General features: G+C 35.7%; 1 protein-coding gene across 3 annotated transcripts in view; it reads left to right on the forward strand.

Annotated features, from left to right (window-relative positions):
* Window positions 1-20,869, forward strand: part of PPP1R12A (protein phosphatase 1 regulatory subunit 12A) — a 117,863-nt gene extending 96,994 nt beyond the window's left edge. For 2 of the 3 annotated variants that reach the window (XM_081958770.1, XM_081958769.1), the window contains exons 15-24: window positions 1,120-1,317; window positions 1,440-1,590; window positions 2,590-2,708; window positions 4,013-4,078; window positions 8,922-8,938; window positions 9,841-9,967; window positions 10,427-10,531; window positions 12,747-12,794; window positions 16,223-16,273; window positions 18,730-20,869. In XM_081958770.1, the coding sequence (XP_081814896.1) occupies window positions 1,120-1,317; window positions 1,440-1,590; window positions 2,590-2,708; window positions 4,013-4,078; window positions 8,922-8,938; window positions 9,841-9,967; window positions 10,427-10,531; window positions 12,747-12,794; window positions 16,223-16,273; window positions 18,730-18,816 (969 nt within the window). In that variant the 3' untranslated portion in view covers window positions 18,817-20,869. Of the gene's footprint in view, window positions 1-1,119; window positions 1,318-1,439; window positions 1,591-2,589; window positions 2,709-4,012; window positions 4,079-8,921; window positions 8,939-9,840; window positions 9,968-10,426; window positions 10,532-12,746; window positions 12,795-15,541; window positions 15,573-16,222; window positions 16,274-18,729 lie in introns of all 3 variants that reach the window. The other variant, XM_081958771.1, reaches the window with a different exon arrangement.
* The last annotated feature ends 4,095 nt before the right edge of the window (window positions 20,870-24,964 follow it).

Below are 24,964 nucleotides of genomic sequence, written 5' to 3' on the forward strand. Positions count from 1 at the left end.
AAAAATGATAAAATTAGCTAGTACTGAGGTGGTTTTTTAAAAAAAAGCCATCCATCATGAAATTAACAACAGGTGGGAATAGCTAGAGTAAATAGTTATTATTGTATTAGAAGATGAGGCAGAGAAGGGAAGTTGCCTTTTAGTCCCCACATTAGAAGCCCTTGACAGAGCAAGGGAGAATGTACTACTTCTCTCTGCTTACCAGTCAGCAAACAGGCTATGGAAGAGGAAAACAGGTTACACATGATTTAGCAGCGAGGCAAGGAATATTTTTCTCTTAAGGCATAAGTTCACTTCAGGTTTGTTTGCTTGTATTTATCCCACTTTTATTATTTTTTATAAATAACTCAAGGTGGCAAACATATTTAATACTCCTCCCTCCTTCTGTTTTCCTCATAATAACCCTGTGAGGTGAATTGGACTGAGAGAAAGTGACTGGCCCAAAGTCACACAACTTGCTTTCATGTCTACGGCGGGTGTTTAGCCTGATACCACAGCCACTAGACCAAACTGGCTCTCCATTAGTCTTAATTAAATATTATTAATATCATTAAGCCTATTGTTTGGGTAGCAGCATATTTTCTTCTTTAATTAGGATCCCTCCATAGTTTCTATTCACTTTCTTCTCTTGCCTTGGGTTTTTCCTTATAAAATTAGATTAGGGACATAGATCTCTCTTTTAACTGATTTATATTCTATGATTGCTGGACTTTATGAGCAGTGTAAATATAAAGGATTAAAATATAAAAAATCACAAAAGCCATGTAAAAACAGTCATGATGTTCTAATTAAATAACATTCATATTGACAAAAGTGTTTCTTTGAATTTAGCTACACATACCTGTGCACAAAAAATACAATTAACATAAATGATGAAAATTTATGAATTGTATTAAAATATGAAAATGATTTTAATCTTCTACCATTAATGTCATTCTACTTTTCAGAAATGCATATCCTTAATTGTTATGCAATATAGGTATGTCTAGTGTTTATATCAAAGAGAGATCCCTGGAATATCACTAATTAATTAAAAAAACTTCATAATAGTGCTTGAAAATCAAAATACATTAAATAGGATAATGGCAATAAATTAACATTAGGATGATTCTTTTCTAGGGTGTAACATTAACTGATCTTCAAGAAGCTGAAAAAACAATTGGTAGAAATCGTCCTACACGAACTAGAGAACAAGAGAATGAAGAAAAAGAAAAAGAAGAAAAAGAAAAACAAGACAAAGAAAAACAGGAGGAAAAGAAAGAATCTGAAACTAAAGATGATGATTACAGGCAAAGATATGCACGAACATTAGAGGAGGTATTTTATATTTTAAAAATGTGTAAATATGTATTATGATTCTAAAACAGTATGATAATGATTTTGATAAATGGCCTATTCTGATATTTCAAAACTGATGTTGATTTTTTTTTATTGACAAGCCATATCATCGTTATAGAACTACATCTTCAACTGCTTCATCAACTTCACTAGCTACTTCTTCTAATTCTTCAAGTCAATTGAATAGACCAAATAGCATTATAGGTATAACTTCTGCTTACTCAAGAAGTACAGCAAAAGAAAATGAGAGAGGTAAATTTTCTCTGATTTCTTTTTCTTGCTTTCTTTTCATTACCAATAAAATAACTGTACTTCAAAAGATTATTGGAGAGATTAATGAATAACTACTAATAAAACATAGAAATCTTCCTGCAGTATTACAGGCTAGGATACATTTTTTCATTAAAATATATTTAATTGCGTCCAAAAGATCAAATATAAATTTATTCCTATTATCAAGTGCCATAGGCTTCATACTTTAATTCAGGCGAATGGTGGGAACTTTTTTTAGAAAAGCATTTTAGATTGTGGCTGAAGCTAAATATTATGTCATCTTAACATAGGTTCACTTTTCAGCCCGGAAGACTGGAACACTGAAATAAACAAGTACCTGGATGTTTATCATTTCTTAAATTAATTCAAGGGTAAAGACACTTATAAAATGCATGATGGCAAAGGAATGTAATGTGCTTTGTGCAGCCATGCTTAATAATTATTGTACAAGTTAATAAAAGCATTTTGAAGCTGAACAATCAATTTGAAAGTTAAGATTTGATTTTGTTATTATCTTAAATGTATTTGTACCAATGGATATTTATTATTTTGTGAAAATTGCATAGAAAAGAAAGCAGATCTAATAGCTTAAATGCAAATCTTTCTCCAAAGAGTCTGTTGCACGCTAAATCTTGATGCTTCTGGCTAAACAAATACTTATCTAAATAAGTGTGCTCTGGATGCTTTAATAAATTTGTGTTTGTAAATGTCATGATGTATGCAAACATGTTAGACTTTGATATCCAAGGTTAAATTTATACATTATTTCACTGAGGTGAAGATAGAATTGACTGAAATGAAGAATTATAAATAATGAGAATAATGGGGTGTCAAAAACTATATATTTAGCAAAAACATTTAAATATTCTTTCATAAAATTGGATGCTGTCTTGGTTTCAGGAACTGCAATAGAATTATATGTTATATCAGAATTCTTTCAGAATGTCTTTAAATCATTAACATTTACTACCTATGCAGAAGCAGACAAGAAGGAAGAAGAAAAGGAAGAAGATAAATCACAAACAAAATCAATAAGAGAAAGACGGCGGCCAAGAGAAAAACGAAGATCAACAGGAGTTTCTTTTTGGACTCAAGATGTGAGATTACATTAAGTTTATTCCTAAATATGCATTTTATGTACACTGAGAGCATATGCACCAAAGACAAATTCCTTGTGTGTCCAATCACACTTGGCCAATAAAGAATTCTATTCTATTTTGAAACAATTTAGAAGACTTAGTAAGATGTTTTCTAGTAAATGTTACAACATGATATATTGTATGTAATATGCATTATGCTTGTCATGTCCATATTCAGAGTAAGATGGTTATATCCAGTGATCAATTTCCTATCTATGCAGTAGTTTAGCTATTGATCATCAATCTGCTTGCAAGTGATAGTTCTTATATCAGCAACACTACAAATTAGACAATTTTTCAAGTAATGTTTAATTTGGTTGGTAGCTATTGCCTTAAATAAGTGTGACTTTAAAACATTATTTAAAATATAAAAAGTTATTCGAAAAGGTGTAGTGTTAGTTGTAACATAATGTGATAAGGGTGAATTGTTGCAAATTATAGGATTGAAGTTTAGGCAGAACATATTTATTTTCATTATGGATTATACGTCGTATAGTAAATTTATGTGCAATAGAAAATTCTCAGTTGTAAGAATTTTTGGACAAAACTAAACTGCTTAGATATTAATGTATTACCCAAAATTATAAATATGAGATTGGATCACCTTAACATTTAATATACATTTATCATGAGTTCTATCAATCCTGCATTCACATTTTACAATTTTCTCAGCTGTGTTTTCCTTATGCCTCAAATATCTGCTCTGGAGAGTCTTCCAACAGGCTGAACCAGATTTGAATGACACATTGAAAACAGTATGGAACATTCAATCTATTCATGCAGAAATGTCCATTCTGCTAACAATCAACACAGTACAGCCCAGTGTTAATGAATAAGAAATCTGAATAATAAGAATTCACTGAATAGTGAATAACATTGTATATTTTATTAAAATGGATGTAAATTATAGATTAGATGTCTGATAAAATAACTCATGTGAACTGTTATAATAATGAGGATAAATAACTGAATTGTTTCCGGTCATAATGGGGAAATATGAGTTGTAAGAAAGCAAGATGGTAAATATAGAATAGTGCTAATACGCCCACAACCTGTACATAAAAGGGAATATGGATTTTTTAAAAGCTTGCAAATTGTATTGAAAATTGTTTTACAACAAGAAAACACAAAATTTTTAACTTTTTGCAGAAATAAAATGTATTAGAAAAAGTATCAAGTTACAAGGTTAGAACAGGCCATTATAGTAGTTTCTTCTTCTCTGATAAAATGTGAATTAATCTCAATGAAATTTTCTCTGTTAGAGTGATGAAAATGAACAAGAACACTTGTCTGATTCAGAAGAGGGAACAAATAAAAAAGAAGCACAGGTATTTTTTATTCTCCATACATTAAATATAAAATCCTGTATTTTTCCTAAAGTGTTTGTCAAATAATAGTGTGCCTCCTATAATGGAACTGAAAAAGATGACTTATGACCGTTTTCACACTTGCAACCATTGTAGCATTCCCATGGTCATGTGATCAAAATTCACATGCTTGGCAACTGACTCATATTTATGACATTTAGTCTCCTTGGGTCATGTGATCATCTTTTGTGACCTTCTGACAAGCAAAGACAATGGGGAATCCAGATTCACTTAACAACCATGTTATTAACAACTGCAGTGATTCACTTAACAACTGTGGCAAGAAAGATTGTAAAATAAGGCAAAACTCACTTAGCAAAAGAAATTTTTGGCTCGGTTGTGATTGTAAGTCAAGGACTAAGTGTATTCCGTTTCTCTTTTAATCTAACTTTATGAATAATTTGTTAATTGATTAATTTTTAATCTACCTATTGTAGATCATGAGTTCACTGAGGTCAAATATTATTTTATATATCCCATAAATTAAAAAGGATAATTAAACAAATATATCAGACAACCAAAATACCTAGCTCTACAGTACTTTGTCAATAGTGATTTATTTCTCGAAATAAGAGTTAAACTGGGATTTTTTTTTCCATATAAGACCCAGGAGGAATGTTCCTTTTTAAACATAATTCACATACTTCTATCCTGTTTCCTTGTGTTGGCAATCCTTATCATACCATCTGGACCAGAATTATAGTGTCTTAAAACAGATTGTGAAGAGGTTTTAGGGATGTACAAAATGTTCTGAACTGAATCACTTGAAATTGAAAATATCCCATTTCAGAATTGAAACTCCTCAATTTTGAATGCCAAAGAGATCATTTAAGCCTTGGAAAAATATTTTAAGTTTAAAGCAAAGTATTTTACACTAAAAATGTAATTATTTCATGTTTTAACACATTTTTAATATGAAGATGGCTCTGAAATGTGGATAGTTCCAATTCAGAACATATTGCAAATGGCTCTTCATTCCATTTAATGGATATATATCATCATAGTAGAAATGCTTATCTCAACTTTCATAGTTATCATGGCATGGTATTTCTGGACATACTAGAAGAAATGTACATTAAAAAAAACCAATAAAATTTGAATGAAAACCACATATTTATGTAATTAGGTATGACGCCAAAGAACATAAATTAAAAAAAAACATTTAACAGGATTGAGAGCCAGTTTGGTTTAAATTCTGGCCTAGAACCCAAGAGATTATGACTTCTAGGTCTGTCTTAGACATGAAAGCCAGATGGGTGACTTTGGGCCAGATATTCTCTCCCAGCCCAAAAGGCAGGAATTTGGGGTATGGCTCCACAATTGCGGTTAATATTCCCTGTCTCCTATATTTTTACTCTTTTATATCATCTCTTTTGTATCTATCATTTTTTGTGAGAAGGGGAAATTTTATCAATTTTTATTTGATAAATAAAAATATTTGTCTTGAATTGATCAAAATATGTATTTTTAAAAGACAGAATAATAATCTAATAATACTAATTCAGAGGTTGACTCTTTGCTGTGGCAACTGTGCTTGCTAATTCAGTTGATTTGGGCAAGAGCAAGTACCAAGCACATGGGAGCAAGACACTATAAATGCAAACCCTACTATTGAATTAATCTACCCTCAATCTTTAATAAGATATCCATGCCAGTAATTCATCTTCAAATACAGGTTTTTCCTGCCTCCCCTGGGGTCTGCCAGACATGTCTCCTGTCTATTAATATCTAGTACTACAATATGCACCATCATGAAAAAAAAATCACAATAGGTGCAGAGTTGAATTTATCCAGGAACAGTTCATGTTCACTAGAGTTCTAGATCTTTAAGGATGCTTTGGGCCTAGGTCCTTTAAATAGTAACTTTCTGAGCTATGTAACTAACTTTGGATTGGAAAACTGAAAAAAATGTTTTGCCTTGAATCAAGAAGTATTTTTTATTTATTTATATATATACATATACATATACAGTACTGTGCAAAGGTTTTAGGCAGGTGTGAAAAAATGCTGCAAACAAAGAATGCTTTCAGAAATATAAATAATGATTGTTTATATTTGTCAATTTTCAAAATGCAAAGTGAGTGAACAAAAGAAAAACCTAAATCAAATCAATATTTGGTGTTACTACCTTTTGCCTTCAAACCAGCATCCATTCTCATAGGTACACTTGCACAAAGTCAGGGATTTCGTAGGATTATAGTCAGGTGTATGATCAACCAATTATACCAAAAAGGTGCTAATGATCATCAATGTCACACATAGGTTGAAACCCAGTCATGAACTGAAACAGAAACAGCTGTGTAGAAGGCTTAAAACTGGGTGAGGAACAGCCAAACTCTGCTACCAAGGTGAGGTTGTGAAAGACAGTTTCATGTCATGGCAAGATTGAGCACAGCAACAAGACACAAGGTAGTTATACTGCATCAACAAGGTCTCTCTCAGACAAAGATTTCAAAGCAGACTGGGGTTTCAAGATGTACTGTTCAAGCTTTTTTGAAGAAGCACAAAGAAACGGGCAACGCTGAGGATAGTAGATGCAGTGGTCGGCCAAGGAAACATAGTGCAGCAGATGAAAGACACATCAAGCTTATTACCCTTCGAAATTGGAAGATGTCCAGCAATGCCATCAGCTCAGAACTGGCAGAAACCATTGGGATCCAGGTACAACCATTACTGTCCGGAGAAATCTGGCCAGAAGTGGTCTTCATGGAAGAGTTGCAGACAAAAAGCCATACCTCCGACGTGGGAACAAGGCCAAGCGACTAAAGTATGCACGAAAACAGGAACTGGGGTGCAGAAAAATGGCAGCAGGTGCTCTGGACTGATGAGTCAAAATTTGAAATATTTGGCTGTAGCAGAAGGCAGTGTGTTCGTTGAAGGGCTGGAGAGCGGTACAATAATGAGTGTCTGCAGGCAACAGTGAAGCATGGTGGAGGTCCCTTGAACATTTGGGGCTGCATTTCTGCAAATGGAGTTGGAGATTTGGTCAGGATTAATGGTGTTCTCAATGCTGAAAAATACAGGCAGATACTTATCCATCATACAATATCATCAGGGACGCGTATGATTGCCCCCAAATTTATTCTGCAGCAAGACAACGACCCCAAACATATGGCCAAAGTCATTAAGACCTATCTTCAGCGTAAAGAAGAATAAGAAGTACTGGAAGTGATGGCATGGCCCCCACAGAGCCCTGATCTCAACATCAAGTATGTCTGGGATTACACGAAGAGACAGAAGGATTTGAGAAAGTCTACATCCACAGAGGATCTGTGGTTAGTTCTTCAAGATGTTTGGAACAACTTACCAGCCATGTTCCTTCAAAAACTGTGTGCAAGTGTACCTAGAAGAATTGCTGCTGTTTTGAAGGCAAAGGGTGGTGTTCTGTCCCAAGCCTCTAACATATACTGACACAGACTTGGCTGTCTGCCACAACTAAGGAGGGAGATAAGCAACCCCTTGGCTAGGAGCCCAGAAAATTATCTCTATGAAAACAAGTCAGGAAATTCTCCCAATCTTTCTTTACGCCTGGATCAATAAACTGTTGTTTCCTGCAAACTTCCCCTCCCGTCGCCCCACCTATAAGATCTCTGGGAGGGGCCAATCGGTAGCCACCTATTCCTATTTCCTTCTGTTAGCCTTTTTCAAAAGCTGCTCCCTCCTCCTCGAAGCCCTACGCATACGCACGTCAGGGACAGTCTCCCTCTGCTCTTCCTCACTGCTCCCTGACTCAGACGCCACCTGGTGGCCAATAGGCCTCTCTAATCCCTGCTCTGACTCCGAACACACCCTAGAGCAGTGATGGCGAACCTATGGCACGTGTGCCACAAGTGGCACGCGGAGCCATTTGTCAGGGCACGCAAGGCGCTGCCCTGTCAGCTGGCCAGCGCGCATGCGCGCGCTGGCCAGCTGAGTTCACCTTTTTAAAAGCTATTTTTCGCCTTCCCCAGGCTCCAGAGGCTTTATAGGAGCCTGGGGAGGGCAAAAAGAGCCCCCCCCGCCCTCCCGGAGGCTTCAGGGACCGTCTGGAGGCTTCCCTGAAGCCTTCGGAACTTCCAAAGTGACTTCCGGTTTGCTCGGACACTCGTTTTAAGCATTCCGAAGGCTTCAGGGACCGTCCGGAAGCTTCCCTTAAGCCTTCAGAACTCTTAAAACCACCCTCCGAGCAAACCGGAAGTGACTTCCGGGTTGCTCGGAGGGTGGTTTTAAGCGTTCCGAAGGCTTCAGGGAAGCCTCTGGACGGTCCCTGAAGCCTCCGGAGGGCCTCCAGGGGGGCGGGGGAGGTTCTTTTCGCCCTCCCCAGGTTCCTATAAAGCTTCTGGAGCCTGGGGAGGGCGAAAAAAGCATGTAAAAATGGGGGGGGGGTCGCGCGTTGTGTGTGCATGCGCACTGGGGGTCACGCGTTGCATTATGGGTGCGGCACACCCGCACACAACCCCCCTGTGCTCCCCCCACTTGTGGCAGCGAGCCAAAAAAGGTTCGCCATCGCTGCCCTAAAGTCCTCAGCCTCCAGGGCAGTCCCATAGTGTTCATTGCTGTCAGATTCCACCAACAGCTCAGCCGGCCACTGTTGGGCCACACAGATGGTCACACCAAATATTGATTTGATTTAGATTTCTCTTTTGTTCATTCACTGCATTTTGTTCATTTATGAACATAAATGTTTAACACTTCCATTTTTGAAAGCATTCTTTGTTTACAGCATTTTTTCACACCTGCCTAAAACTTTTGCACAGTACTGTACATTTTTTTCAACTGGTTCTAGAGTATATACTAAACTTATTTTAATTTCTTCATTTTTCAGAGCGACAGCCATTCAAGGTATGCATTTTCATATTTAGATTTCTTGATCGCATAATATCACAAAATTATTATATGTATATTGTAATGTTATAAACACTTTAAGGAAACAAATATACTCAATCAAACTTTTATTGAGGGGGCAGGACAGGTAATTCGACTTGAATATATACTTTTTCCACATTATAGTTATAAATGTAATTTTATAGAAATATTTCTGTTTTTTCTGGGAAATGCAGCTATATGAATTATCAATTGTTCTTGTTTGGGAGAAAGCAGACAGACAAAATATACTGAAAACAGACAAAACTATCAACATTGTAGGGAAACAAAATAAATTATGTGTTTTGAACTTTGTATTTCATCATAAGTAAGACTAAATTACGGATTGATGCATCATCCAATTTTTAAATTTCTACTTTATTAATTTTATAAATAACTCAAGGCAGAGAACCTTCCTCTTCCTATTTTCCTCAAAACAACAATTTGGTGATTTAGATTAGACTAAGACAGAGTGACTGATCCAAAGTTATCCAGTCATCTTTAATGCATAAGTCTGGACTAGAACTCACAATTTTCTGTCCCAAAGGCACTTTTTTCAAGAGGCCACTGGACTTTCTGGTTTTTCTTTGAAGACATTTTACTTCTCATGCAAGAAGCTTCTTCAGCTCTGAAGAACCATGACCTAGATCAGTGTTTTTCAACCTTGGCAACTTGAAGATGTCTGGACTTCAAGTCCCAGAATTCCCCAGCCAGCGAATGCTGGCTGGGGAATTCTGGGAGTTGAAGTCCAGACATCTTCAAGTTGTCAAGGTTGAAAAACACTGACCTAGATGACTGAGAATCTCCATAGTCACAGTTTCCTGGTTCTAGCCTGGTGCCTTAACCATTAAACCAAAACTGTCTCTCTTTTCATTTCAAAGATATGACACAGGGTCATCTGGAGATCGCTATGATTCAGTACTAGGACGGACCGGTTACAGTTACTTGGAAGATCGCAAATTATACAGCAGTAAACTAGAAAAAGAAGATACAGCTGACTTTAAAAAGGTATTCGATTGTGATAGTAGTAGCAAATTATGTCTCCATTGTTCTGAAATAATTCTATATTGCTTGATATACACATATACTCTGTCTCCAAATTAAAGTAAATTACTGTATCAAAATAAGGACATTTGGAGGAAGGAAAGATACTTGGTTATTTGTGAGAAGTTATTTGTGAAAGATATTTGGTTATTTGTGAGACGTTATCTGTGAGCATTACTTGACTTGATACAAGGGAGAATTGCACATACTATTTATCATAAAGAGAATTGCAGAAAATATGATATTGTCCAATTTTAGACTTAATATAAAATGTCCTTGCTATTTAAATTATATTATTATTATATAATAATAATATATATTATGTAAATTATTTTGGGGAAAACTCTAGTCTTCCTTTCAGGCAATATTAAATTAGCTTGCAAATTTGAAACAATACTTTATTTAAAAATCTGTACTTTTTAGCTTTACGAACAGATTATAGCTGAAAATGAAAAACTGAAAGCACAGTTGCATGATACAAACATGGAATTAACGGACCTTAAACTGCAATTGGAAAAGGCAACCCAGGTTTGTACATTTAAACTTTTATTGGTAAATATATTGGGCAGAATCAAATATAAAGTAGTACAATGGTACAATGAACAACAGTGTCAGCGTTCCGGCCTGACAAACAGCATTTTAAATGAAATCCTTTATTGCTTTAAGCTTTCTTGGTGGGGAGGGATAATTCAGCATATTGCATATAACATATCAGTGTTATATACAATATATTGAATATAAAGTGAGCTTTACTCTGTTTGCATGGAATATGGAATCCATGCTAACTTTTAAACATTTGATTTGAAAGAAAACAAAAAGTTAAATACCTTTTATGATTAGGCAATCTTATAAATGGCTTTACTTTTGTATATGTGATTTATTCATAAGTCTGTTTATAAGTTCACATAGCATAGGAAGGGATGTAAATCTGAAAAATATATTGAGTTTATTACAGATTAAAGATTGAGTGAATTAATGAAAGATGCATGGTGATGAATCCTTGGGACAGACCATTTTTTTGGTAATCTCAAAACAACAAAGCTGGGGGGTGGGGAATGAAAGACAAGATGAGAAATAAGCCTCTCTTTGTTTAGTGACTGCAATTCATTCCTTAAATCAGATATTGGTTGCTAAGTGAATATACAGTATATCACAGAAGTGAGTTCACATTTTGTAAATATTTAAGCATATCTTTTCATGTGACAAGTTGATTGATTACAACCCTCCATTGGGCTTGTACTACTGCCTGAAACTGACCACACCTTAGTCAATTTTAACTGAAGGCTCTGTCAGGCATAAAATTTGGCCCTAATATGCACATTGGTCTTTTGGAAAATGATTTCTATTATTATTATTATGGTTCATTGCAGAGTCAACCAGATGGTCAGATTAGATTTGGTATTTTTATCCACCTATCAAGTCTTTCCCAAGAGTGTGAGATAGGCAGATGTGAATGTTTGATAGTGTTATAGGTATTGTTGCAGGGTGGAAGGTGTTCTGAGTAAAGCTGCTTTTTGCAATTGATGGATAGTGAATTTGTCAATGCGGGTGGAGTTCAAGTGGTGCTCCAGTTGTTTTGGGATTGCACCCAAGGTGCCTATTACTATTGTTATTACCTTTGTTTTCTTTTGCCACAGTCATTCTGTTTCTGTTTGCAGATATTTGTATTTTGTTATCTTCTCCAGTTCTTTCTCTACTATTCTGCTATCTCCAGATACTACCACATCCATTATCCAGATTTTTGTCTTTCTTATCAACAATTGTTAAGTCAGGAGTGTTATGTGGCAGAGGTGCTTGTCTGAATTCTAAAGTTCCCTAGCACTTTAGTGTCTTCATTTGCAATTACTTTCTCTAATTTATGGTGCCATCATTTCTTGCTTGCAGGTAAATGGTATCGCTTGCAGATTTTCTAATGCACCATTATTACTACTTTGTAATGCTGTTGTTTGTAGTCAGTCTGTGCAGTCTTCTTGTCTACTGTTTCTTCAGCTTATTATTATTATAATTACTATCATACTTGGAAACAATCACTAAAAGAATAGCCTCTAAACAAAGACTAGCCATACATCAGCTCAGAAGGAGAAAAGTATAAGTTCTGTATATAAAAGCCTATGTGGCTTAATTCCCAAGTATTTCTAGAACTGTCTTCTCTAAGTTGAGCTTGTTCACCTTGTTTCTTTAGTATCTTCCTTTAAGAAGTTGATGGAGGAAGGGTTTTGGGTGGCATCATCATCTTTCTGTATGTGAGAATGGAAAAAGTTTTATATTTTTTAAATGTTGTACCAATACATTAAAATAGTCGCTTGTAATTCTCATAACAAATATAGAGATTATTTTTGTAGGCTCAAAGTGACATGATGTTAAAATATAAGAATTGTGCATATAACTCTTGTTCCAGAGTGCAAAATTAACAGGAATCAATAGTACTCAATACTCTCCTACATGAGACTGTTTCTACATTCAGAAATAAGCATACATTGGCCTTTGGAAGGAGAGGTTCATTGCTGCTAGTGCATTTGAACCTACCTTTTCCAAGGTCCAAGCCTTTATGTTTGTTCCTAAGTAGCAGGTAATGCTGATATGTGGTACATATGGGACATGTCCACCTGGAATTCTGGTGACCATGCTACTGGTCACAAACAGTTGTGAAAAATAATAGTAATGCAACACCTTACTTAATTTTAATTGATTTCTCTTCAACTGAAATTTGTTGTGAAAGCATGCAATCGCTTATGTATTTCAGAGACAGGAAAGATTTGCTGATAGATCTCTGCTAGAAATGGAAAAAAGGGTAAGCTTTTTTCATTTTTATCTTTATTGTGGCTATAATGTAAATGTTATAAAATAATAATTTGAATTGGAAAAGAATACTGATGTACAAAATGATCCATTCATCAACTTTACACTGAATAACTGCTTTTGGATGATCTGTGACTGAACTGAAACATGCAGTTTTAGGTGTTTTGGTCCACACATGGAATAGAACATGGCTGTTCCACCATGTGTCCCCAGGCAGAGGCAGTTCATGGAAGGAGAGGAAAAATCCAAGCTGCAGTGCTGAGATAGTTGAGGGGAAAAAAGACAAGCTACATGTTGCTCACATTTCCCCCTTTTTCTCCATTCCCTCATCTTCTCAGTTCCTTCCCTTTTTCCTTCCATTTATCTATCACTACCACTGATACCCCAGTGTAAAATATTTCACTGACATGGTCACCCACACTTTTCCTTTTGTCTTCCTGCCCCTCCTTTCCTCCCCTCTGCTAGCACTGATGTTCCAGTGCACTTTTCATCATTCCCAGCCTGTTGAATGATGGGAACTCATAACCATCACACTACATTCCTAGAGGCTCTTCCATGACGGTACTTCTCAACCTGGAATGTTCCTGTTGACTTTTCTTACTACCTGAAATGAATATAGACTGCATACTGTGATATGGCCAATACCATCCTAAACTTATGGAGGGGGGAAGGAAGGAAGGAAAGATAACAACAAGAAGATGATAATAAGTAGCTGGTAAAATATGCTGCACTGGAACATCAATAGCCACAGTTGAGAGGAAGAGAGGGTTGCAGTTAGTGGGCCTGTGGTATATGCTACTTTGACAGCTTCTGAAGGGAGAGAGAAGATGATGCACCATGATTCACCCTATCCAGATTTCATTTTGCTTGACACCCCAAATAATTCACTTTTCCTAAATCATGAACTGATTTGAAAGCCATTAAGATAATGTTTAGTACCTTGTGATTTGTTCCAAGTTCAAAACAAGTTTTTTTCCCTGTTTCGCTCACTACCCTGTATGAAACAGTATTAAATTATTCAGATATCATAACTAGATAATTTTGTGATGATGTTAGTTGGGAATTTATTATTTCAGAGTTCTAAAAATTTAGCATTTTAGAAACTTTGTGAGCAATGTTTATTTCCTAATGAAGTACACACTATATTGCCAAAAGTATTCGCTCTCAACTGAGTCTGATTATGTAGATGGGTGAGCGAATATTTTTGGCAATATAGTGTATTTTCTTACCATAATTACAGAATGCTAAAATACTCTGAATGTAGCTTATTGCGGAATTTCCATTTATAGAAGTTGTCAATTGCATTTGTGTTCTACAGATTGTATAAGCAATTGCTTACACTTGGATAAAATTCAGTATGAACAGTGATTTTGGCCAACTCACATATAATAAGTCTCATGAAGCAATCAATATCAGCAGATATAGAACCACAGCTATGGTCATACAGGGATGTCACAATCACCAGCATGATTTTTAAAAGCACAGTCGGCTGGACCAGGGATTTTAAAACTTTTTCAGGCCATAGCACCTGCTGTTATAAAACAGGACCCATGATCAATTGGCAAATGCCCAGTGTTAAGAAACTGGCAATAAAGCAGAGTTTATGCTTGTGGTGTATAAAAATATGTATATATTTCATATTTTCCCCTTAGTCTCATGTGGAACCCATCAAGTTTTCTTTGAACCCAGTTTAAAAATCCTGGATTAAATCATTGCAATATAAAACCTTTTAAAAAATTAATCCCAGTACAGCAGGGGTGTCCAAAGTTGGGAACTTTAGGACTTGTGGACTTCAACTCCCAGAATTCCCCAGCCAGTGGCTGGCTGGGGAATTCTGGGAGTTGAAGTCCACAAGTCTTAAAGTTCCCAACTTTGGACACCCCTGCAGACCAAGCATGGCTGGCTGGGGAATTCTGGGAGTTGAAGTCCACAAGTCTTAAAGTTCCCAACTTTGGACACCCCTGCAGACCAAGCATGGCTGGCTGGGGAATTCTGGGAGTTGAAGTCCACAAGTCTTAAAGTTCCCAACTTTGGACACCCCTGCAGTACAGTATGCAAGGTTCCATACACCTGGCTGACAGAATAGCTTTTTAGCCTAGAAAAATGTAAAATGTTCTCCATTTATACTTCCTAGAGATATGCAATATATATTAATATAGAAAATACTAGACAGACAGAAATTTTATTTCAGCCATTGACCAATAAAATTATATTCAATAAAATGAACTATCCCTGACAACAATTTATTAGCAACTATTTGTGGGCCAAGCTTATATCCTATATAGCAAAAGTTTGCTACTTTAGAGAAATAAATTTATCTTGATTATTTAACTTGTGTAAATGAAAGTTACCAGAAGGCTCCAGAAATTTAAATAAAAGATCTAAATACAAAAGCTATGGTACCCAAATCACAGGAGCAGAATTGGTTTTTTATATAGGGTTTGCCTATGTTTCCATTCGGAGATAGCTGTGGGTAGTATAAGCCTTATAAATTTGTAGCCTTTTTCAGGCTTATGCCAATTAACTCACAGTTACTTAACTTATCACTGCTATACATGAACATATTTTAGTAACTCATTTTTTACCAGTTTGTTAAGTAACCAGCAAATTTAAAAACTAATAACAGTGAATCATTTATTGTACTATATTATTTAAGTTATTTTCTAAAACTGGGGAAAATATGCCAGAAAATTCACTTAACTATGATTAAACTAAATTCAAATGATTTGTATCTGAAAGGTGACCGACAAGAGTCAGTATCCACGGGGCGGTATGATCTAACCAGAGTTTTACACACTCAGCTGCTGCTGCTTGTTTTGCATAACACTGTAGAATGCAGATGTTAATGTACACTTTGCAATAACTTGCTTTTCTCTTTCACATTTGAAAATGAATGATAAACACAGGTTTTAGCATATGCTTTTTAACTGGACTCACAGCATTGGCAGATTGTCAACCAAAATTTGAGCTATAAAAGCTTTTGCTTTTTGGTACAAATTATAATAGAATAAGTCGAGGACTCACATGTAATATTACTGGTACACTAAAGTGTGTGAACTAACATTTGCTTGACTGTGATAGCTTATGCTTTGTGCTTCCTTTAACTGAGTTCTTACCTCTATTGTATTTTAAAATATAAATTAAAATTTAGCTAAGGAGTAATAGTAAACTTACAATGTAAAATTATTGCCTGTATACATTTATACAAATAATTTATTGAATAAAATGCATAGAATATGATCAACATTTTGTTACATTTTCTTAGTTTTAAAGTGGAATTAGTTTTTTACACATCACTGGCCTTGCAAATTTCCCCTCACCTTGCTTCTGTTTAAATGTGAACATCTTGGACTGTAGTACAATAAAATGAGAGCTATCTATCAAAATTATACATTCATTATTTCAAATATGTCACTATAGGAACGAAGAGCTCTAGAAAGGCGAATATCTGAAATGGAAGAAGAACTCAAGGTAAATGTAGATTTCTCTAATTTTTTTTTTTAATTTAGCCATATACCATGATCATAACTGATATAAGTATAATCCAATATAATTCTGCTTTTCTAAAAAAAAGTGACATATTGTACCACCCAAATTCATTTATGGCACTATGACTTACAATTCTTAAATGTATTCTTGTAGCTTAGTTTAAAAATAGTACTGATGATTTGTTTTATTCCAATAATAAATAATAATAAAAATACAAGCCATTAATTTTGGAGTATTGCCTTGAGACTATACCGAAATCACCCATCTAATCCAAAGCTACTAAAAAGGGAGGTTTAGTTGACAGTCATTTTTATTTCTTACTTTGTGTGTGTGTGGGGGGGGGGGAATATTCTCAAGAAAACTCAAAATAATATTCTGCATTACTCTTGCTTTCACTCTTGTCCCCAGGGAGACAAATGAGCCATATTTCAACTATTTTTATATTTATTATTAAACTTATACCCTGTTTTTCTACTCATATAAGTGCTCACTTAGAACAATAGAACAGGATGTAAAATACTACATATTGAAATTATAATCAATAACATTAGCATCAATTACAGTTAAAAGCTTGACTAAAGAGACGCAGCCTTATCATTTTCCTAAATAATAGAAGAGGGAGGACAAAGTCACCTGTTGGAGAGCATTTCATTCTCCCTTATGTAGCTGGTACTGCCGTTAGGCAATGCATAAGATGCTGAATGTTTCCTCGAAGTTAGAGGAAAGAAGCTGTAAAGCTGGATGTCCTCGGACCTTCCTCAGTTCTTTCACTTTCTCGGTGGTTTCACATAAATATTAAAGAGCATTAACAAAATAGAAATCTGTGAGACACCATAGACCAGTGATTAGAGTATCAAGCAATAGTCTTTCAGCTCTGGACACACTCTGATAAGAAAGACAAGAACCATTATAAAGCAGTGCTCTTAATACTTAGTCCTACTAAGCAGCATGAAGGGTACCATGTCAGTGGTATTAAAAGTTGCTGAGAATTTGTATTCCATCCCCACCCCCCATCTAATTACCAGCAATCATCTGCCAAGGTGGTCATAGCATTCTCAGTGCTATATTCCAGATAAAACTTCATATTAAAATAAAGACTGAGCTTTAATGATAGAGATTGTATGGCCATGGAAAGCTTTTTCAGTACAGATTTTATAATTTGCTTTTTAAGCAAATAGAATACATTCAATACTTTTTTTCAACAATAGGGTGATCCATTCTCACAATTTAATCAGATAGAAGGAGCAAGAATCAGAGAAGCAAATGGCGGACACTCATTTTTTCATTCACCTTGTTCTCATTCTCCAAGGCCACAAGTTGAAAAGAATTTAGATGAAGAGGTCATGCAGTTGGCAAAGTTACCTTTCTATAATTGGCCAAATTATTGAATTCAACATTGAAAATAGTAATGTTCATTTAAAAGAGCAATGTATGAATACATATCTTTCTATACTCAGCAGTAATTGTTTTGCCTTTCAGATTATCTCAAACAATCTTAAACTCTGACTCACACACACACAATCTGAATTACTGCCTTGTGCATTTGAATGCTTGTTTGAGGTATAATGCTCCAAATAAGCTTTCAATATAGATGAAATTCAGCATTAATAAGACAAAATCAGAAAATAATTTTAAATGCATTAAGTTAATTTAAGAATAAACAAAATCCCATATTTATGCAGGAAATCCAGCATATGGTATATAGAGAAGGTAGGTTATTTAATTCCTTCCTTGCTCCCTTCTTTGCCCTACTCATTTCTGAAAAGGCAAAGCCTTCTTAGTCCGGCCTTCTCAACAAAAGAGCAAACTAACTCTCCCAAAGAACAAATTGTCTTTTCACACTGCATCCAACTACCTATTTGTTAAGAAACCATAGCTTTTGCTAATGCCTTTTTAAAATTCTACATAGATTATTTAGGACAGGGGTCCCCAATCCCCTGTCTGTAGACCGGCACCGGTCCACAGCATGCTAGCAACCAGTCTGCACAAACAAGCAAAGCCACATCCAATGTATGCAAGCAGCACGCAAAACCACAACTGCTCCAGCCCACAGAAAAACCTTTCTCTATGAAACTGGTATCTGGATGCTGATTTAGCATAATCAGGTCAACAGTCAAGAAGTGAATAATATCCCAGTCAAGGAGCTGTCAAACAAGCTAATAATAAACAGCCCAACCAAAGAACCTCCAAGGCCAACACTAGCAGGGCACAACACTAGATTATAAGCTTAAAGCAAACCTCAAACCTTACTAGCACTGATGATGTTACCTAGTTTGGGTAATGAAACTTCTGTAAGAAAACAACCAAGCTCAGAGAGCACCAAAGGCCCCTCTAAATTTTCATTAGATGATCAGATTATTTATCTATAAAGATACTTGTTTCTGAAAAAAAATGTTTTTTTTTTCAAATATCACAGTCCTATTTTTTTTCCTTTATAGATGCTACCAGATCTGAAGGCTGATAACCAGAGGCTAAAGGATGAAAATGGGGCCTTGATTAGAGTGATCAGCAAGCTTTCCAAATAGAATTTGTTTACTCTCATCAGCGAATCATGGGATTGCACATAATTAGTAACTCCAGTGGACCATAGCATGGCAGTCACTGGATGCCTGGGAAAATTTCTTGGAAACTGTTGTTTTCAGATATTCTGCCAAAAGCCCTTTTACCTGGGTGTGTGTTTTTTAAACCAGGATCATATTTTCATGTGTTAAAGCAGCTGCTGAGAAGACAAAATGACTGAGAAATCTTGTTTACAGCTACTGCATATAAGGAAAGTGTTCAAGGCCTGATAAGCCTCAGATATTTAACCAGTAAGCCTTAGTTGTACATAAACGTGTTTAAAAAAAAAGCTTTCTGCTATCACAGTTACTTTATTTTGTTGTTTCGTCACTGTTTCTGGTTTTCCCCATCTTATTTTGATTTTTTTAAAAAAAATATCTAAGTTTGGATTTGTTTGTTCCCTTCTAATTATTCATGTATCAGATTTTTTTCTTTGTACAGTATTCTCACAGCTTTATATAGACAGAGACACACATCCTTTAGAAATACTACAGTGTAACTAACTAATCCTGTATTTTTCAGTCATCCACCCCAAAATGGTTTCAAGGAACCTTTGCTTTCACAGTTGTGCAATATGCATTTATTTCTATGAAAGATGCTTTAAAAAGTCAACTGAAAATAGATTATTTGAAAAATTTTGTCTCTAGCTTCAATTGGTCACTTTTTTAAAAGAAAAGAAAACAGACTGTTGTGCAAAACAGATTCTGTAACCTTCACATTGATTTTAGTAGGTACTGAGTGATGCTGTATATATTAATGTATATTGTTTGGATTTTTCAGACCCACATGATATGCTTGAATAAAAATTCTCTATTTGCAAATACAGTAAATTAGGCTGCCCCAAATTAAATGAATACACACACACACACACACACACACACACACATCCATACACACATTTTTATGATTTAAATTTTAGAAAAATGAGTTATGGAGCCACTCTTCAAAAATATATCTAATTATAAAAAGCCTTTTTCTTCCCAATTTTAATTTGAATAGTGTTCACCTTAATAAAACTTAAATAGAACATATTCATTACATTTCACATATCTTTATTTGAGTACATCCAAACCTGCTGTGCCAGTCAAAGTAAACTTCAAAGGCATTTGAAAGCCCAGCCTTTTATTTTATACATGCACTGCTGTTGCCATGTGAAGAGGACCTCAGTTTATACCATCATCAAGTTAGATCATTTTATACATTTCAGTGGCCTTCTAAAAAGTATTCCAATGAAGATAGCTTTTGTTAGGGGGAAAAACAGCTTTTATATGTTCTCTAAAACTATTAAATACAGCTGTCTTATTGGCCTACAGACTAATGCCTAAAAATCACTGAACAGTTCTACCGCTAAAATAAATTGTACATTGTAAAGCTTGTAGTAGCTATTGTATTATTGATTGTATACTATATTAAATGTGAATTTGTACCCCTTCATTTAAAAGGTCATTGTGTTCTACTGCCTACTTTTTGGGGAACTACTTCATTTTTGGGTAGAAAGAAGAATGACTGGGTTGACCTAAGTCCCCTTTGTGGGCTGGGCAGAGGTGAGAATGGGAAGATTTTTTTGAAGATGTAACATTTTTCTCTTACTACCAAGCTCAGGATTCTTGATTCTAAGGTACAGTACGAGGATAGTTCTGGGGTATCTTGTTACAGGTTAGGTCTGTATAACTTTAAAGATGGATATGGTCTTTCATGCTCTTAAGCTAATAAACAAACCAAGCAGAGAATTGTTCCACCTGAGCAACTGCGACACACTGAGAAATGTTGTGGATTGGTTGGGCATACTGTGGATTATATTTGGTAATGTTTTGGATGCCTGTGAATGATTAAATATGTCTCTAATATTTTAGTGTTTTTATATATAGGTTATTTATTCTTTCAAAACTGGCTACTGTGTTGCATTGATTTTATTGGTAGTATTGAGCAGACCTTGCATCTGCATGAAACTATTTGCAAAACCACTATTTTGCAAAAAAAAATGTATTTTGACATATACAAATAAAATGAATAAAATAATTTCAAATGAGTGAATTTTAATGAAAATACATTTGAAAGATGTGAGTTTAATATTATTTACTATTATAATACCAGTTATTGGTTTTTTTTATTGTTTCACTTTTCAGAGATTGTATTTCCACATCCATAAGCATGTAGGTGAAGCCATTTCTATGTAGTCTGTTACAACTGGAGAAAGGGTTTACAGTACAGAATTTACATAATTCTGCCTGCCTGCAGAAGTTACCATTTAAAGAAGTTTCTAGTTCAACGTATCAATAAAGGTTGAATCTATGATTATATTGGATTTCTCAGTAGAAATATATTTTGTTATCTCTACTTCTTAAATAATAAAATAATTTATGTAGCATTTTTTCCAAACCAAAATGAATAGTAAATTTCTCATGCAGTTAATATTTAAAAAGCTTGTATGGCATAGAAAAAAAAGGTTGTACTGTACATTGAATAGCAATTGCATTGAATTGAATTTCATAATCATTTTTGTGGGAAAAATGGTTTCTTAATATATCAGCTAAAAGGAGTTGAATATTGCAAAGAAGCAGTAGTGGATAAAGAAGTCTCAAATCCTGTGCTGTGGGAATGTTATGCTGGGCAGTATGCCTGCTGATAAATGCCGTAGTCAGAACACAAGGTCAGAAACTTTGCTTTGGAGGAAAATTGTCCTTATGTAGAGGAGCAAGACATAGTTGTGAGCACTGTATAATTTAAAACCAGTCTAGCAGCACATGTGTGGTATGCAGTAAACAAATTGTTCTAAAAACACTAAAGCTACAGAGTGGGCCTTTTTTAATTAAGTAAAGTCAAAGCATTTTTGTTTTGAAAAAGGAGAACAAGAAAGAAAAACCTCGGGTTTTTTTCAGCAACAAAAAAAATCGGCATCTCATTTGGAAACCAAGGACCCAGAGTATGGAGGAAGAATGGAGAGGCCAATCAAGCACAGTAATCCCACGGTCATTGAACCAGTTTTTGGTGCTTTTGGCAAAAGTTGCTCTCATCAGAAAAGAGGACTTTGGACCACTGTGCTTCATTAAGACCAGGGTCAACGCAGCCATCTACCAGGAGATTTTGGAGCACTTCATGCTTCCTTCCGCAGATGAGCTTTATGGGGATGCTGACTTCATTTTCCAGATGCCCACACTGCCAAAAGCACCAAAACCTGCTTCAATGACTGTGGGATTACTGTGCTTGATTGGCCAGCAAACTCATCTGACCTGAACCCCATAGAAAATCTACAGGGCATTGCCAAGAGAAAGATGAGAGACATGAGACCGAACAAAGCAGAAGAGCTGAAGGCCGCTATTGAAGCATCCTGGTCTTCCGTAACACCTCAGCAGTGCCACAGTCTGATAGCTTCCATGCCACGCCGAATTGAGGCAGTAATTGCTGCAAAAGGGGCCCAAGCCAAGTACTGAGTACATATGCATGCTTATACTTTTCAGAGGTCCGATATTGTTCTATGTACAATCCTTGTTTTATTGATTGCATGTAATATTCTAATTTTCTGAGATGGTGGATTTGGGGTTTTCATGAGCTGTATGCCATAATCATCACAATTATGACAAATCACGGCTTGAACTATCTTGCTTTGCATGTAATGAGTCTTATCTCATATATTAGTTTCACCTTTTAAGTTGCATTACTGAAATAAATGAACCTTTGCACGATATTCTAATTTTTCGAGTTTCACCTGTAGTCAGACATTGATGGACTAAGTGGAATAATCCTGACTTTGACTTTTAACAATTTGCTATATACCCTATGATTATATGCATTTCTTTAAAATGAATCAGGCCTTGAGTGAGCAACCCTTCCCTCCTCTTATGAGCATATGATTCTAAAATATGGATTATATCCTGCCAAAACTGACTTCTCATATAACTCATATAGGGAAACAATCTGTCTTTATTTAAATAAATGATTGCTTCTTAAAGAACAAAACTATCATTAAAATATATGAATGAATCAAAGTTGGATATTTCTGAAAGAGTTTGAATTTATGTTCCTGCACTCCATACAAGTACATTAAATTACTCTTGTAGCTGCTGCTGCTAACAAACATTCCCTTCAGTAACTTTAAATGGTGACAGAGAAAGGTATTCTAAACTGGGACAGCAGGTGGCATGCATGAACTTCTTTTTTAAAAAGTACCGGTAGTTACATATCACTAGAGAAGGATGTTTCAAAGTAACCATAAGCAAAATATATTTATGTATGCTGTACCAAAATAATTTTTTCCTCAAAAACCACCTTTCATTTTTACAGCGTTTTAAGTAAAAATAATGTGTTCTGAACTTTAGCATGTTTTCAGACTCAGTAGATGCAATAATTAGTAATGCATTATGAAACCTTTCTCCACTGGTTTTAGGACTACATTTTCCAGAATTGCCAGTTGGCATGGCTTGTGTTTCATTAAAAAGTTATTTGCTGTCTCCAGTATTTCAGCTTGAGTATGTTATACTCTCCTACTCAGTCCATTTAATGACGCAGGCCTGTTGGCTAGAGAGTTTAGATCTCTGTAAACTCACTGTTTTGAAGAATCAGAACATTTTTGGTTTTTTTTCCAGAATTTTTCTTACCCTCAGCCTAATTCTACATTACATGAAAATATGTCTTCTGGAAGCCAGAGGTTGTGCTTTTTTTTTTTTTTAAAAAAAAAGGAAAAATCATTGTTGGAACTATTAGAGAAAGGGCTACTCACACCCTTCCCTGCCCTCCTTTCTCCAACCCAAATTATCTGCAACTATTCCCTTTCAAATATGTTTGAAATATGGAAGAAACAAACAAGAATTTAGAGAAACTGGCAAATTAAGAAAATATTCCATCCCTCTCAACTCTGCATTCACCTCCTTCACCTTTCATTCAACTATGCACTTAATTATTGTTCATTTATTTTAACAAATATTCATGCAAGTTTTAAGTTCATAATCTTGCTGCATCGCACACATTCCTGCACAGAGCAAAAATCCTAGTGCTGCACAAACTTTTTGGTAGGAAGTTACCATTGTGCATGTTCTTGGCTATGATTTCACATCTTGCTTCAGTTCAAACCACCTTTATAGCAACAGTATGTGCATATGGGTGTTTGTGTTACTGTTTTCAACAACAGTGAAGATATGTACTGTATATGATTTTCCTCCCGCATAACCACCTGATTGGTAGTGAATATTTACAAAGCAATGGCACTTGCATGGGGAGAAAAGGGTGTGTGTGTGACAAACTGATGGAAGCAGTTCTGCGACACTAGCTTTGCTCCTTATCTATCTGCACTGCAACAATCCATTAGCAACTAAAGGGGGGGGTGAAGCATGCAACACAATGTCATGTTGCTTTACTTATCCAAAGTAATTCCACCTATGACACTGATACCTGCCTTCTACCAATATTGGGCAAGTTAATTGGCATTTTTTTGAACCAAAGAAGAAGTTGTGAATGACTTATTGTATCCATGAAGAGCTAGGAGATGAGCAGGGCAAGCTTGAGGGAGATGTCCCAACGTGTCATCCATCTCAAGTCCCTTCATGCCCACGAGTTTTAAACCCAGCCCACCTTGAATTCCCAGAAACACTGGCCTGGCCTGGCTGCAGCTGACACCGCTGCTCTCGCCACTTAAATAGCCTGTTCGCTGCTCTTGTACAAATTTAGCATACTTCACAATTGGGGAGATGGCTTCCCCTCCTCCTGGAGCCCATTACAATACAGAGCATCAGCACAGCCGGGCTGGGCCAGTGTCTCAGGGTGGAGAGCTTCTCAGGCTAGGTAAGGAGTGACTGGGAGGGAGAGGTGAGGGGCAGGGCCAGCCAGTGGTGGATTCAGCCGACGGAGCTACAGCAGGGGGATAAAAAAGTTTCATTTATCTGGGAACCTGAAATGACTCTTGATTTAAATCGTATGGTAAAAAGCACTCAAAGAAAAAGAAAGAACAGCATCAGAAAAAAAAACAAAACCTAACCCTCGCCTGTTTTTGGAAATGATTCAAGAGGGCACACACACATACACACAGACAAGAGAGGGGAGGATGAGAAACAGAAAGAGAAAGACACAGAGAAAGAGACAGAGAGAGACCTGTTTCCACACAGAAAACACAGCCACAAAACC

This window comes from Natrix helvetica (assembly GCF_964273705.1).
Source record: "Natrix helvetica genome assembly, chromosome: 6".
Classification (NCBI taxonomy): Eukaryota; Metazoa; Chordata; class Lepidosauria; order Squamata; family Natricidae; genus Natrix; species Natrix helvetica.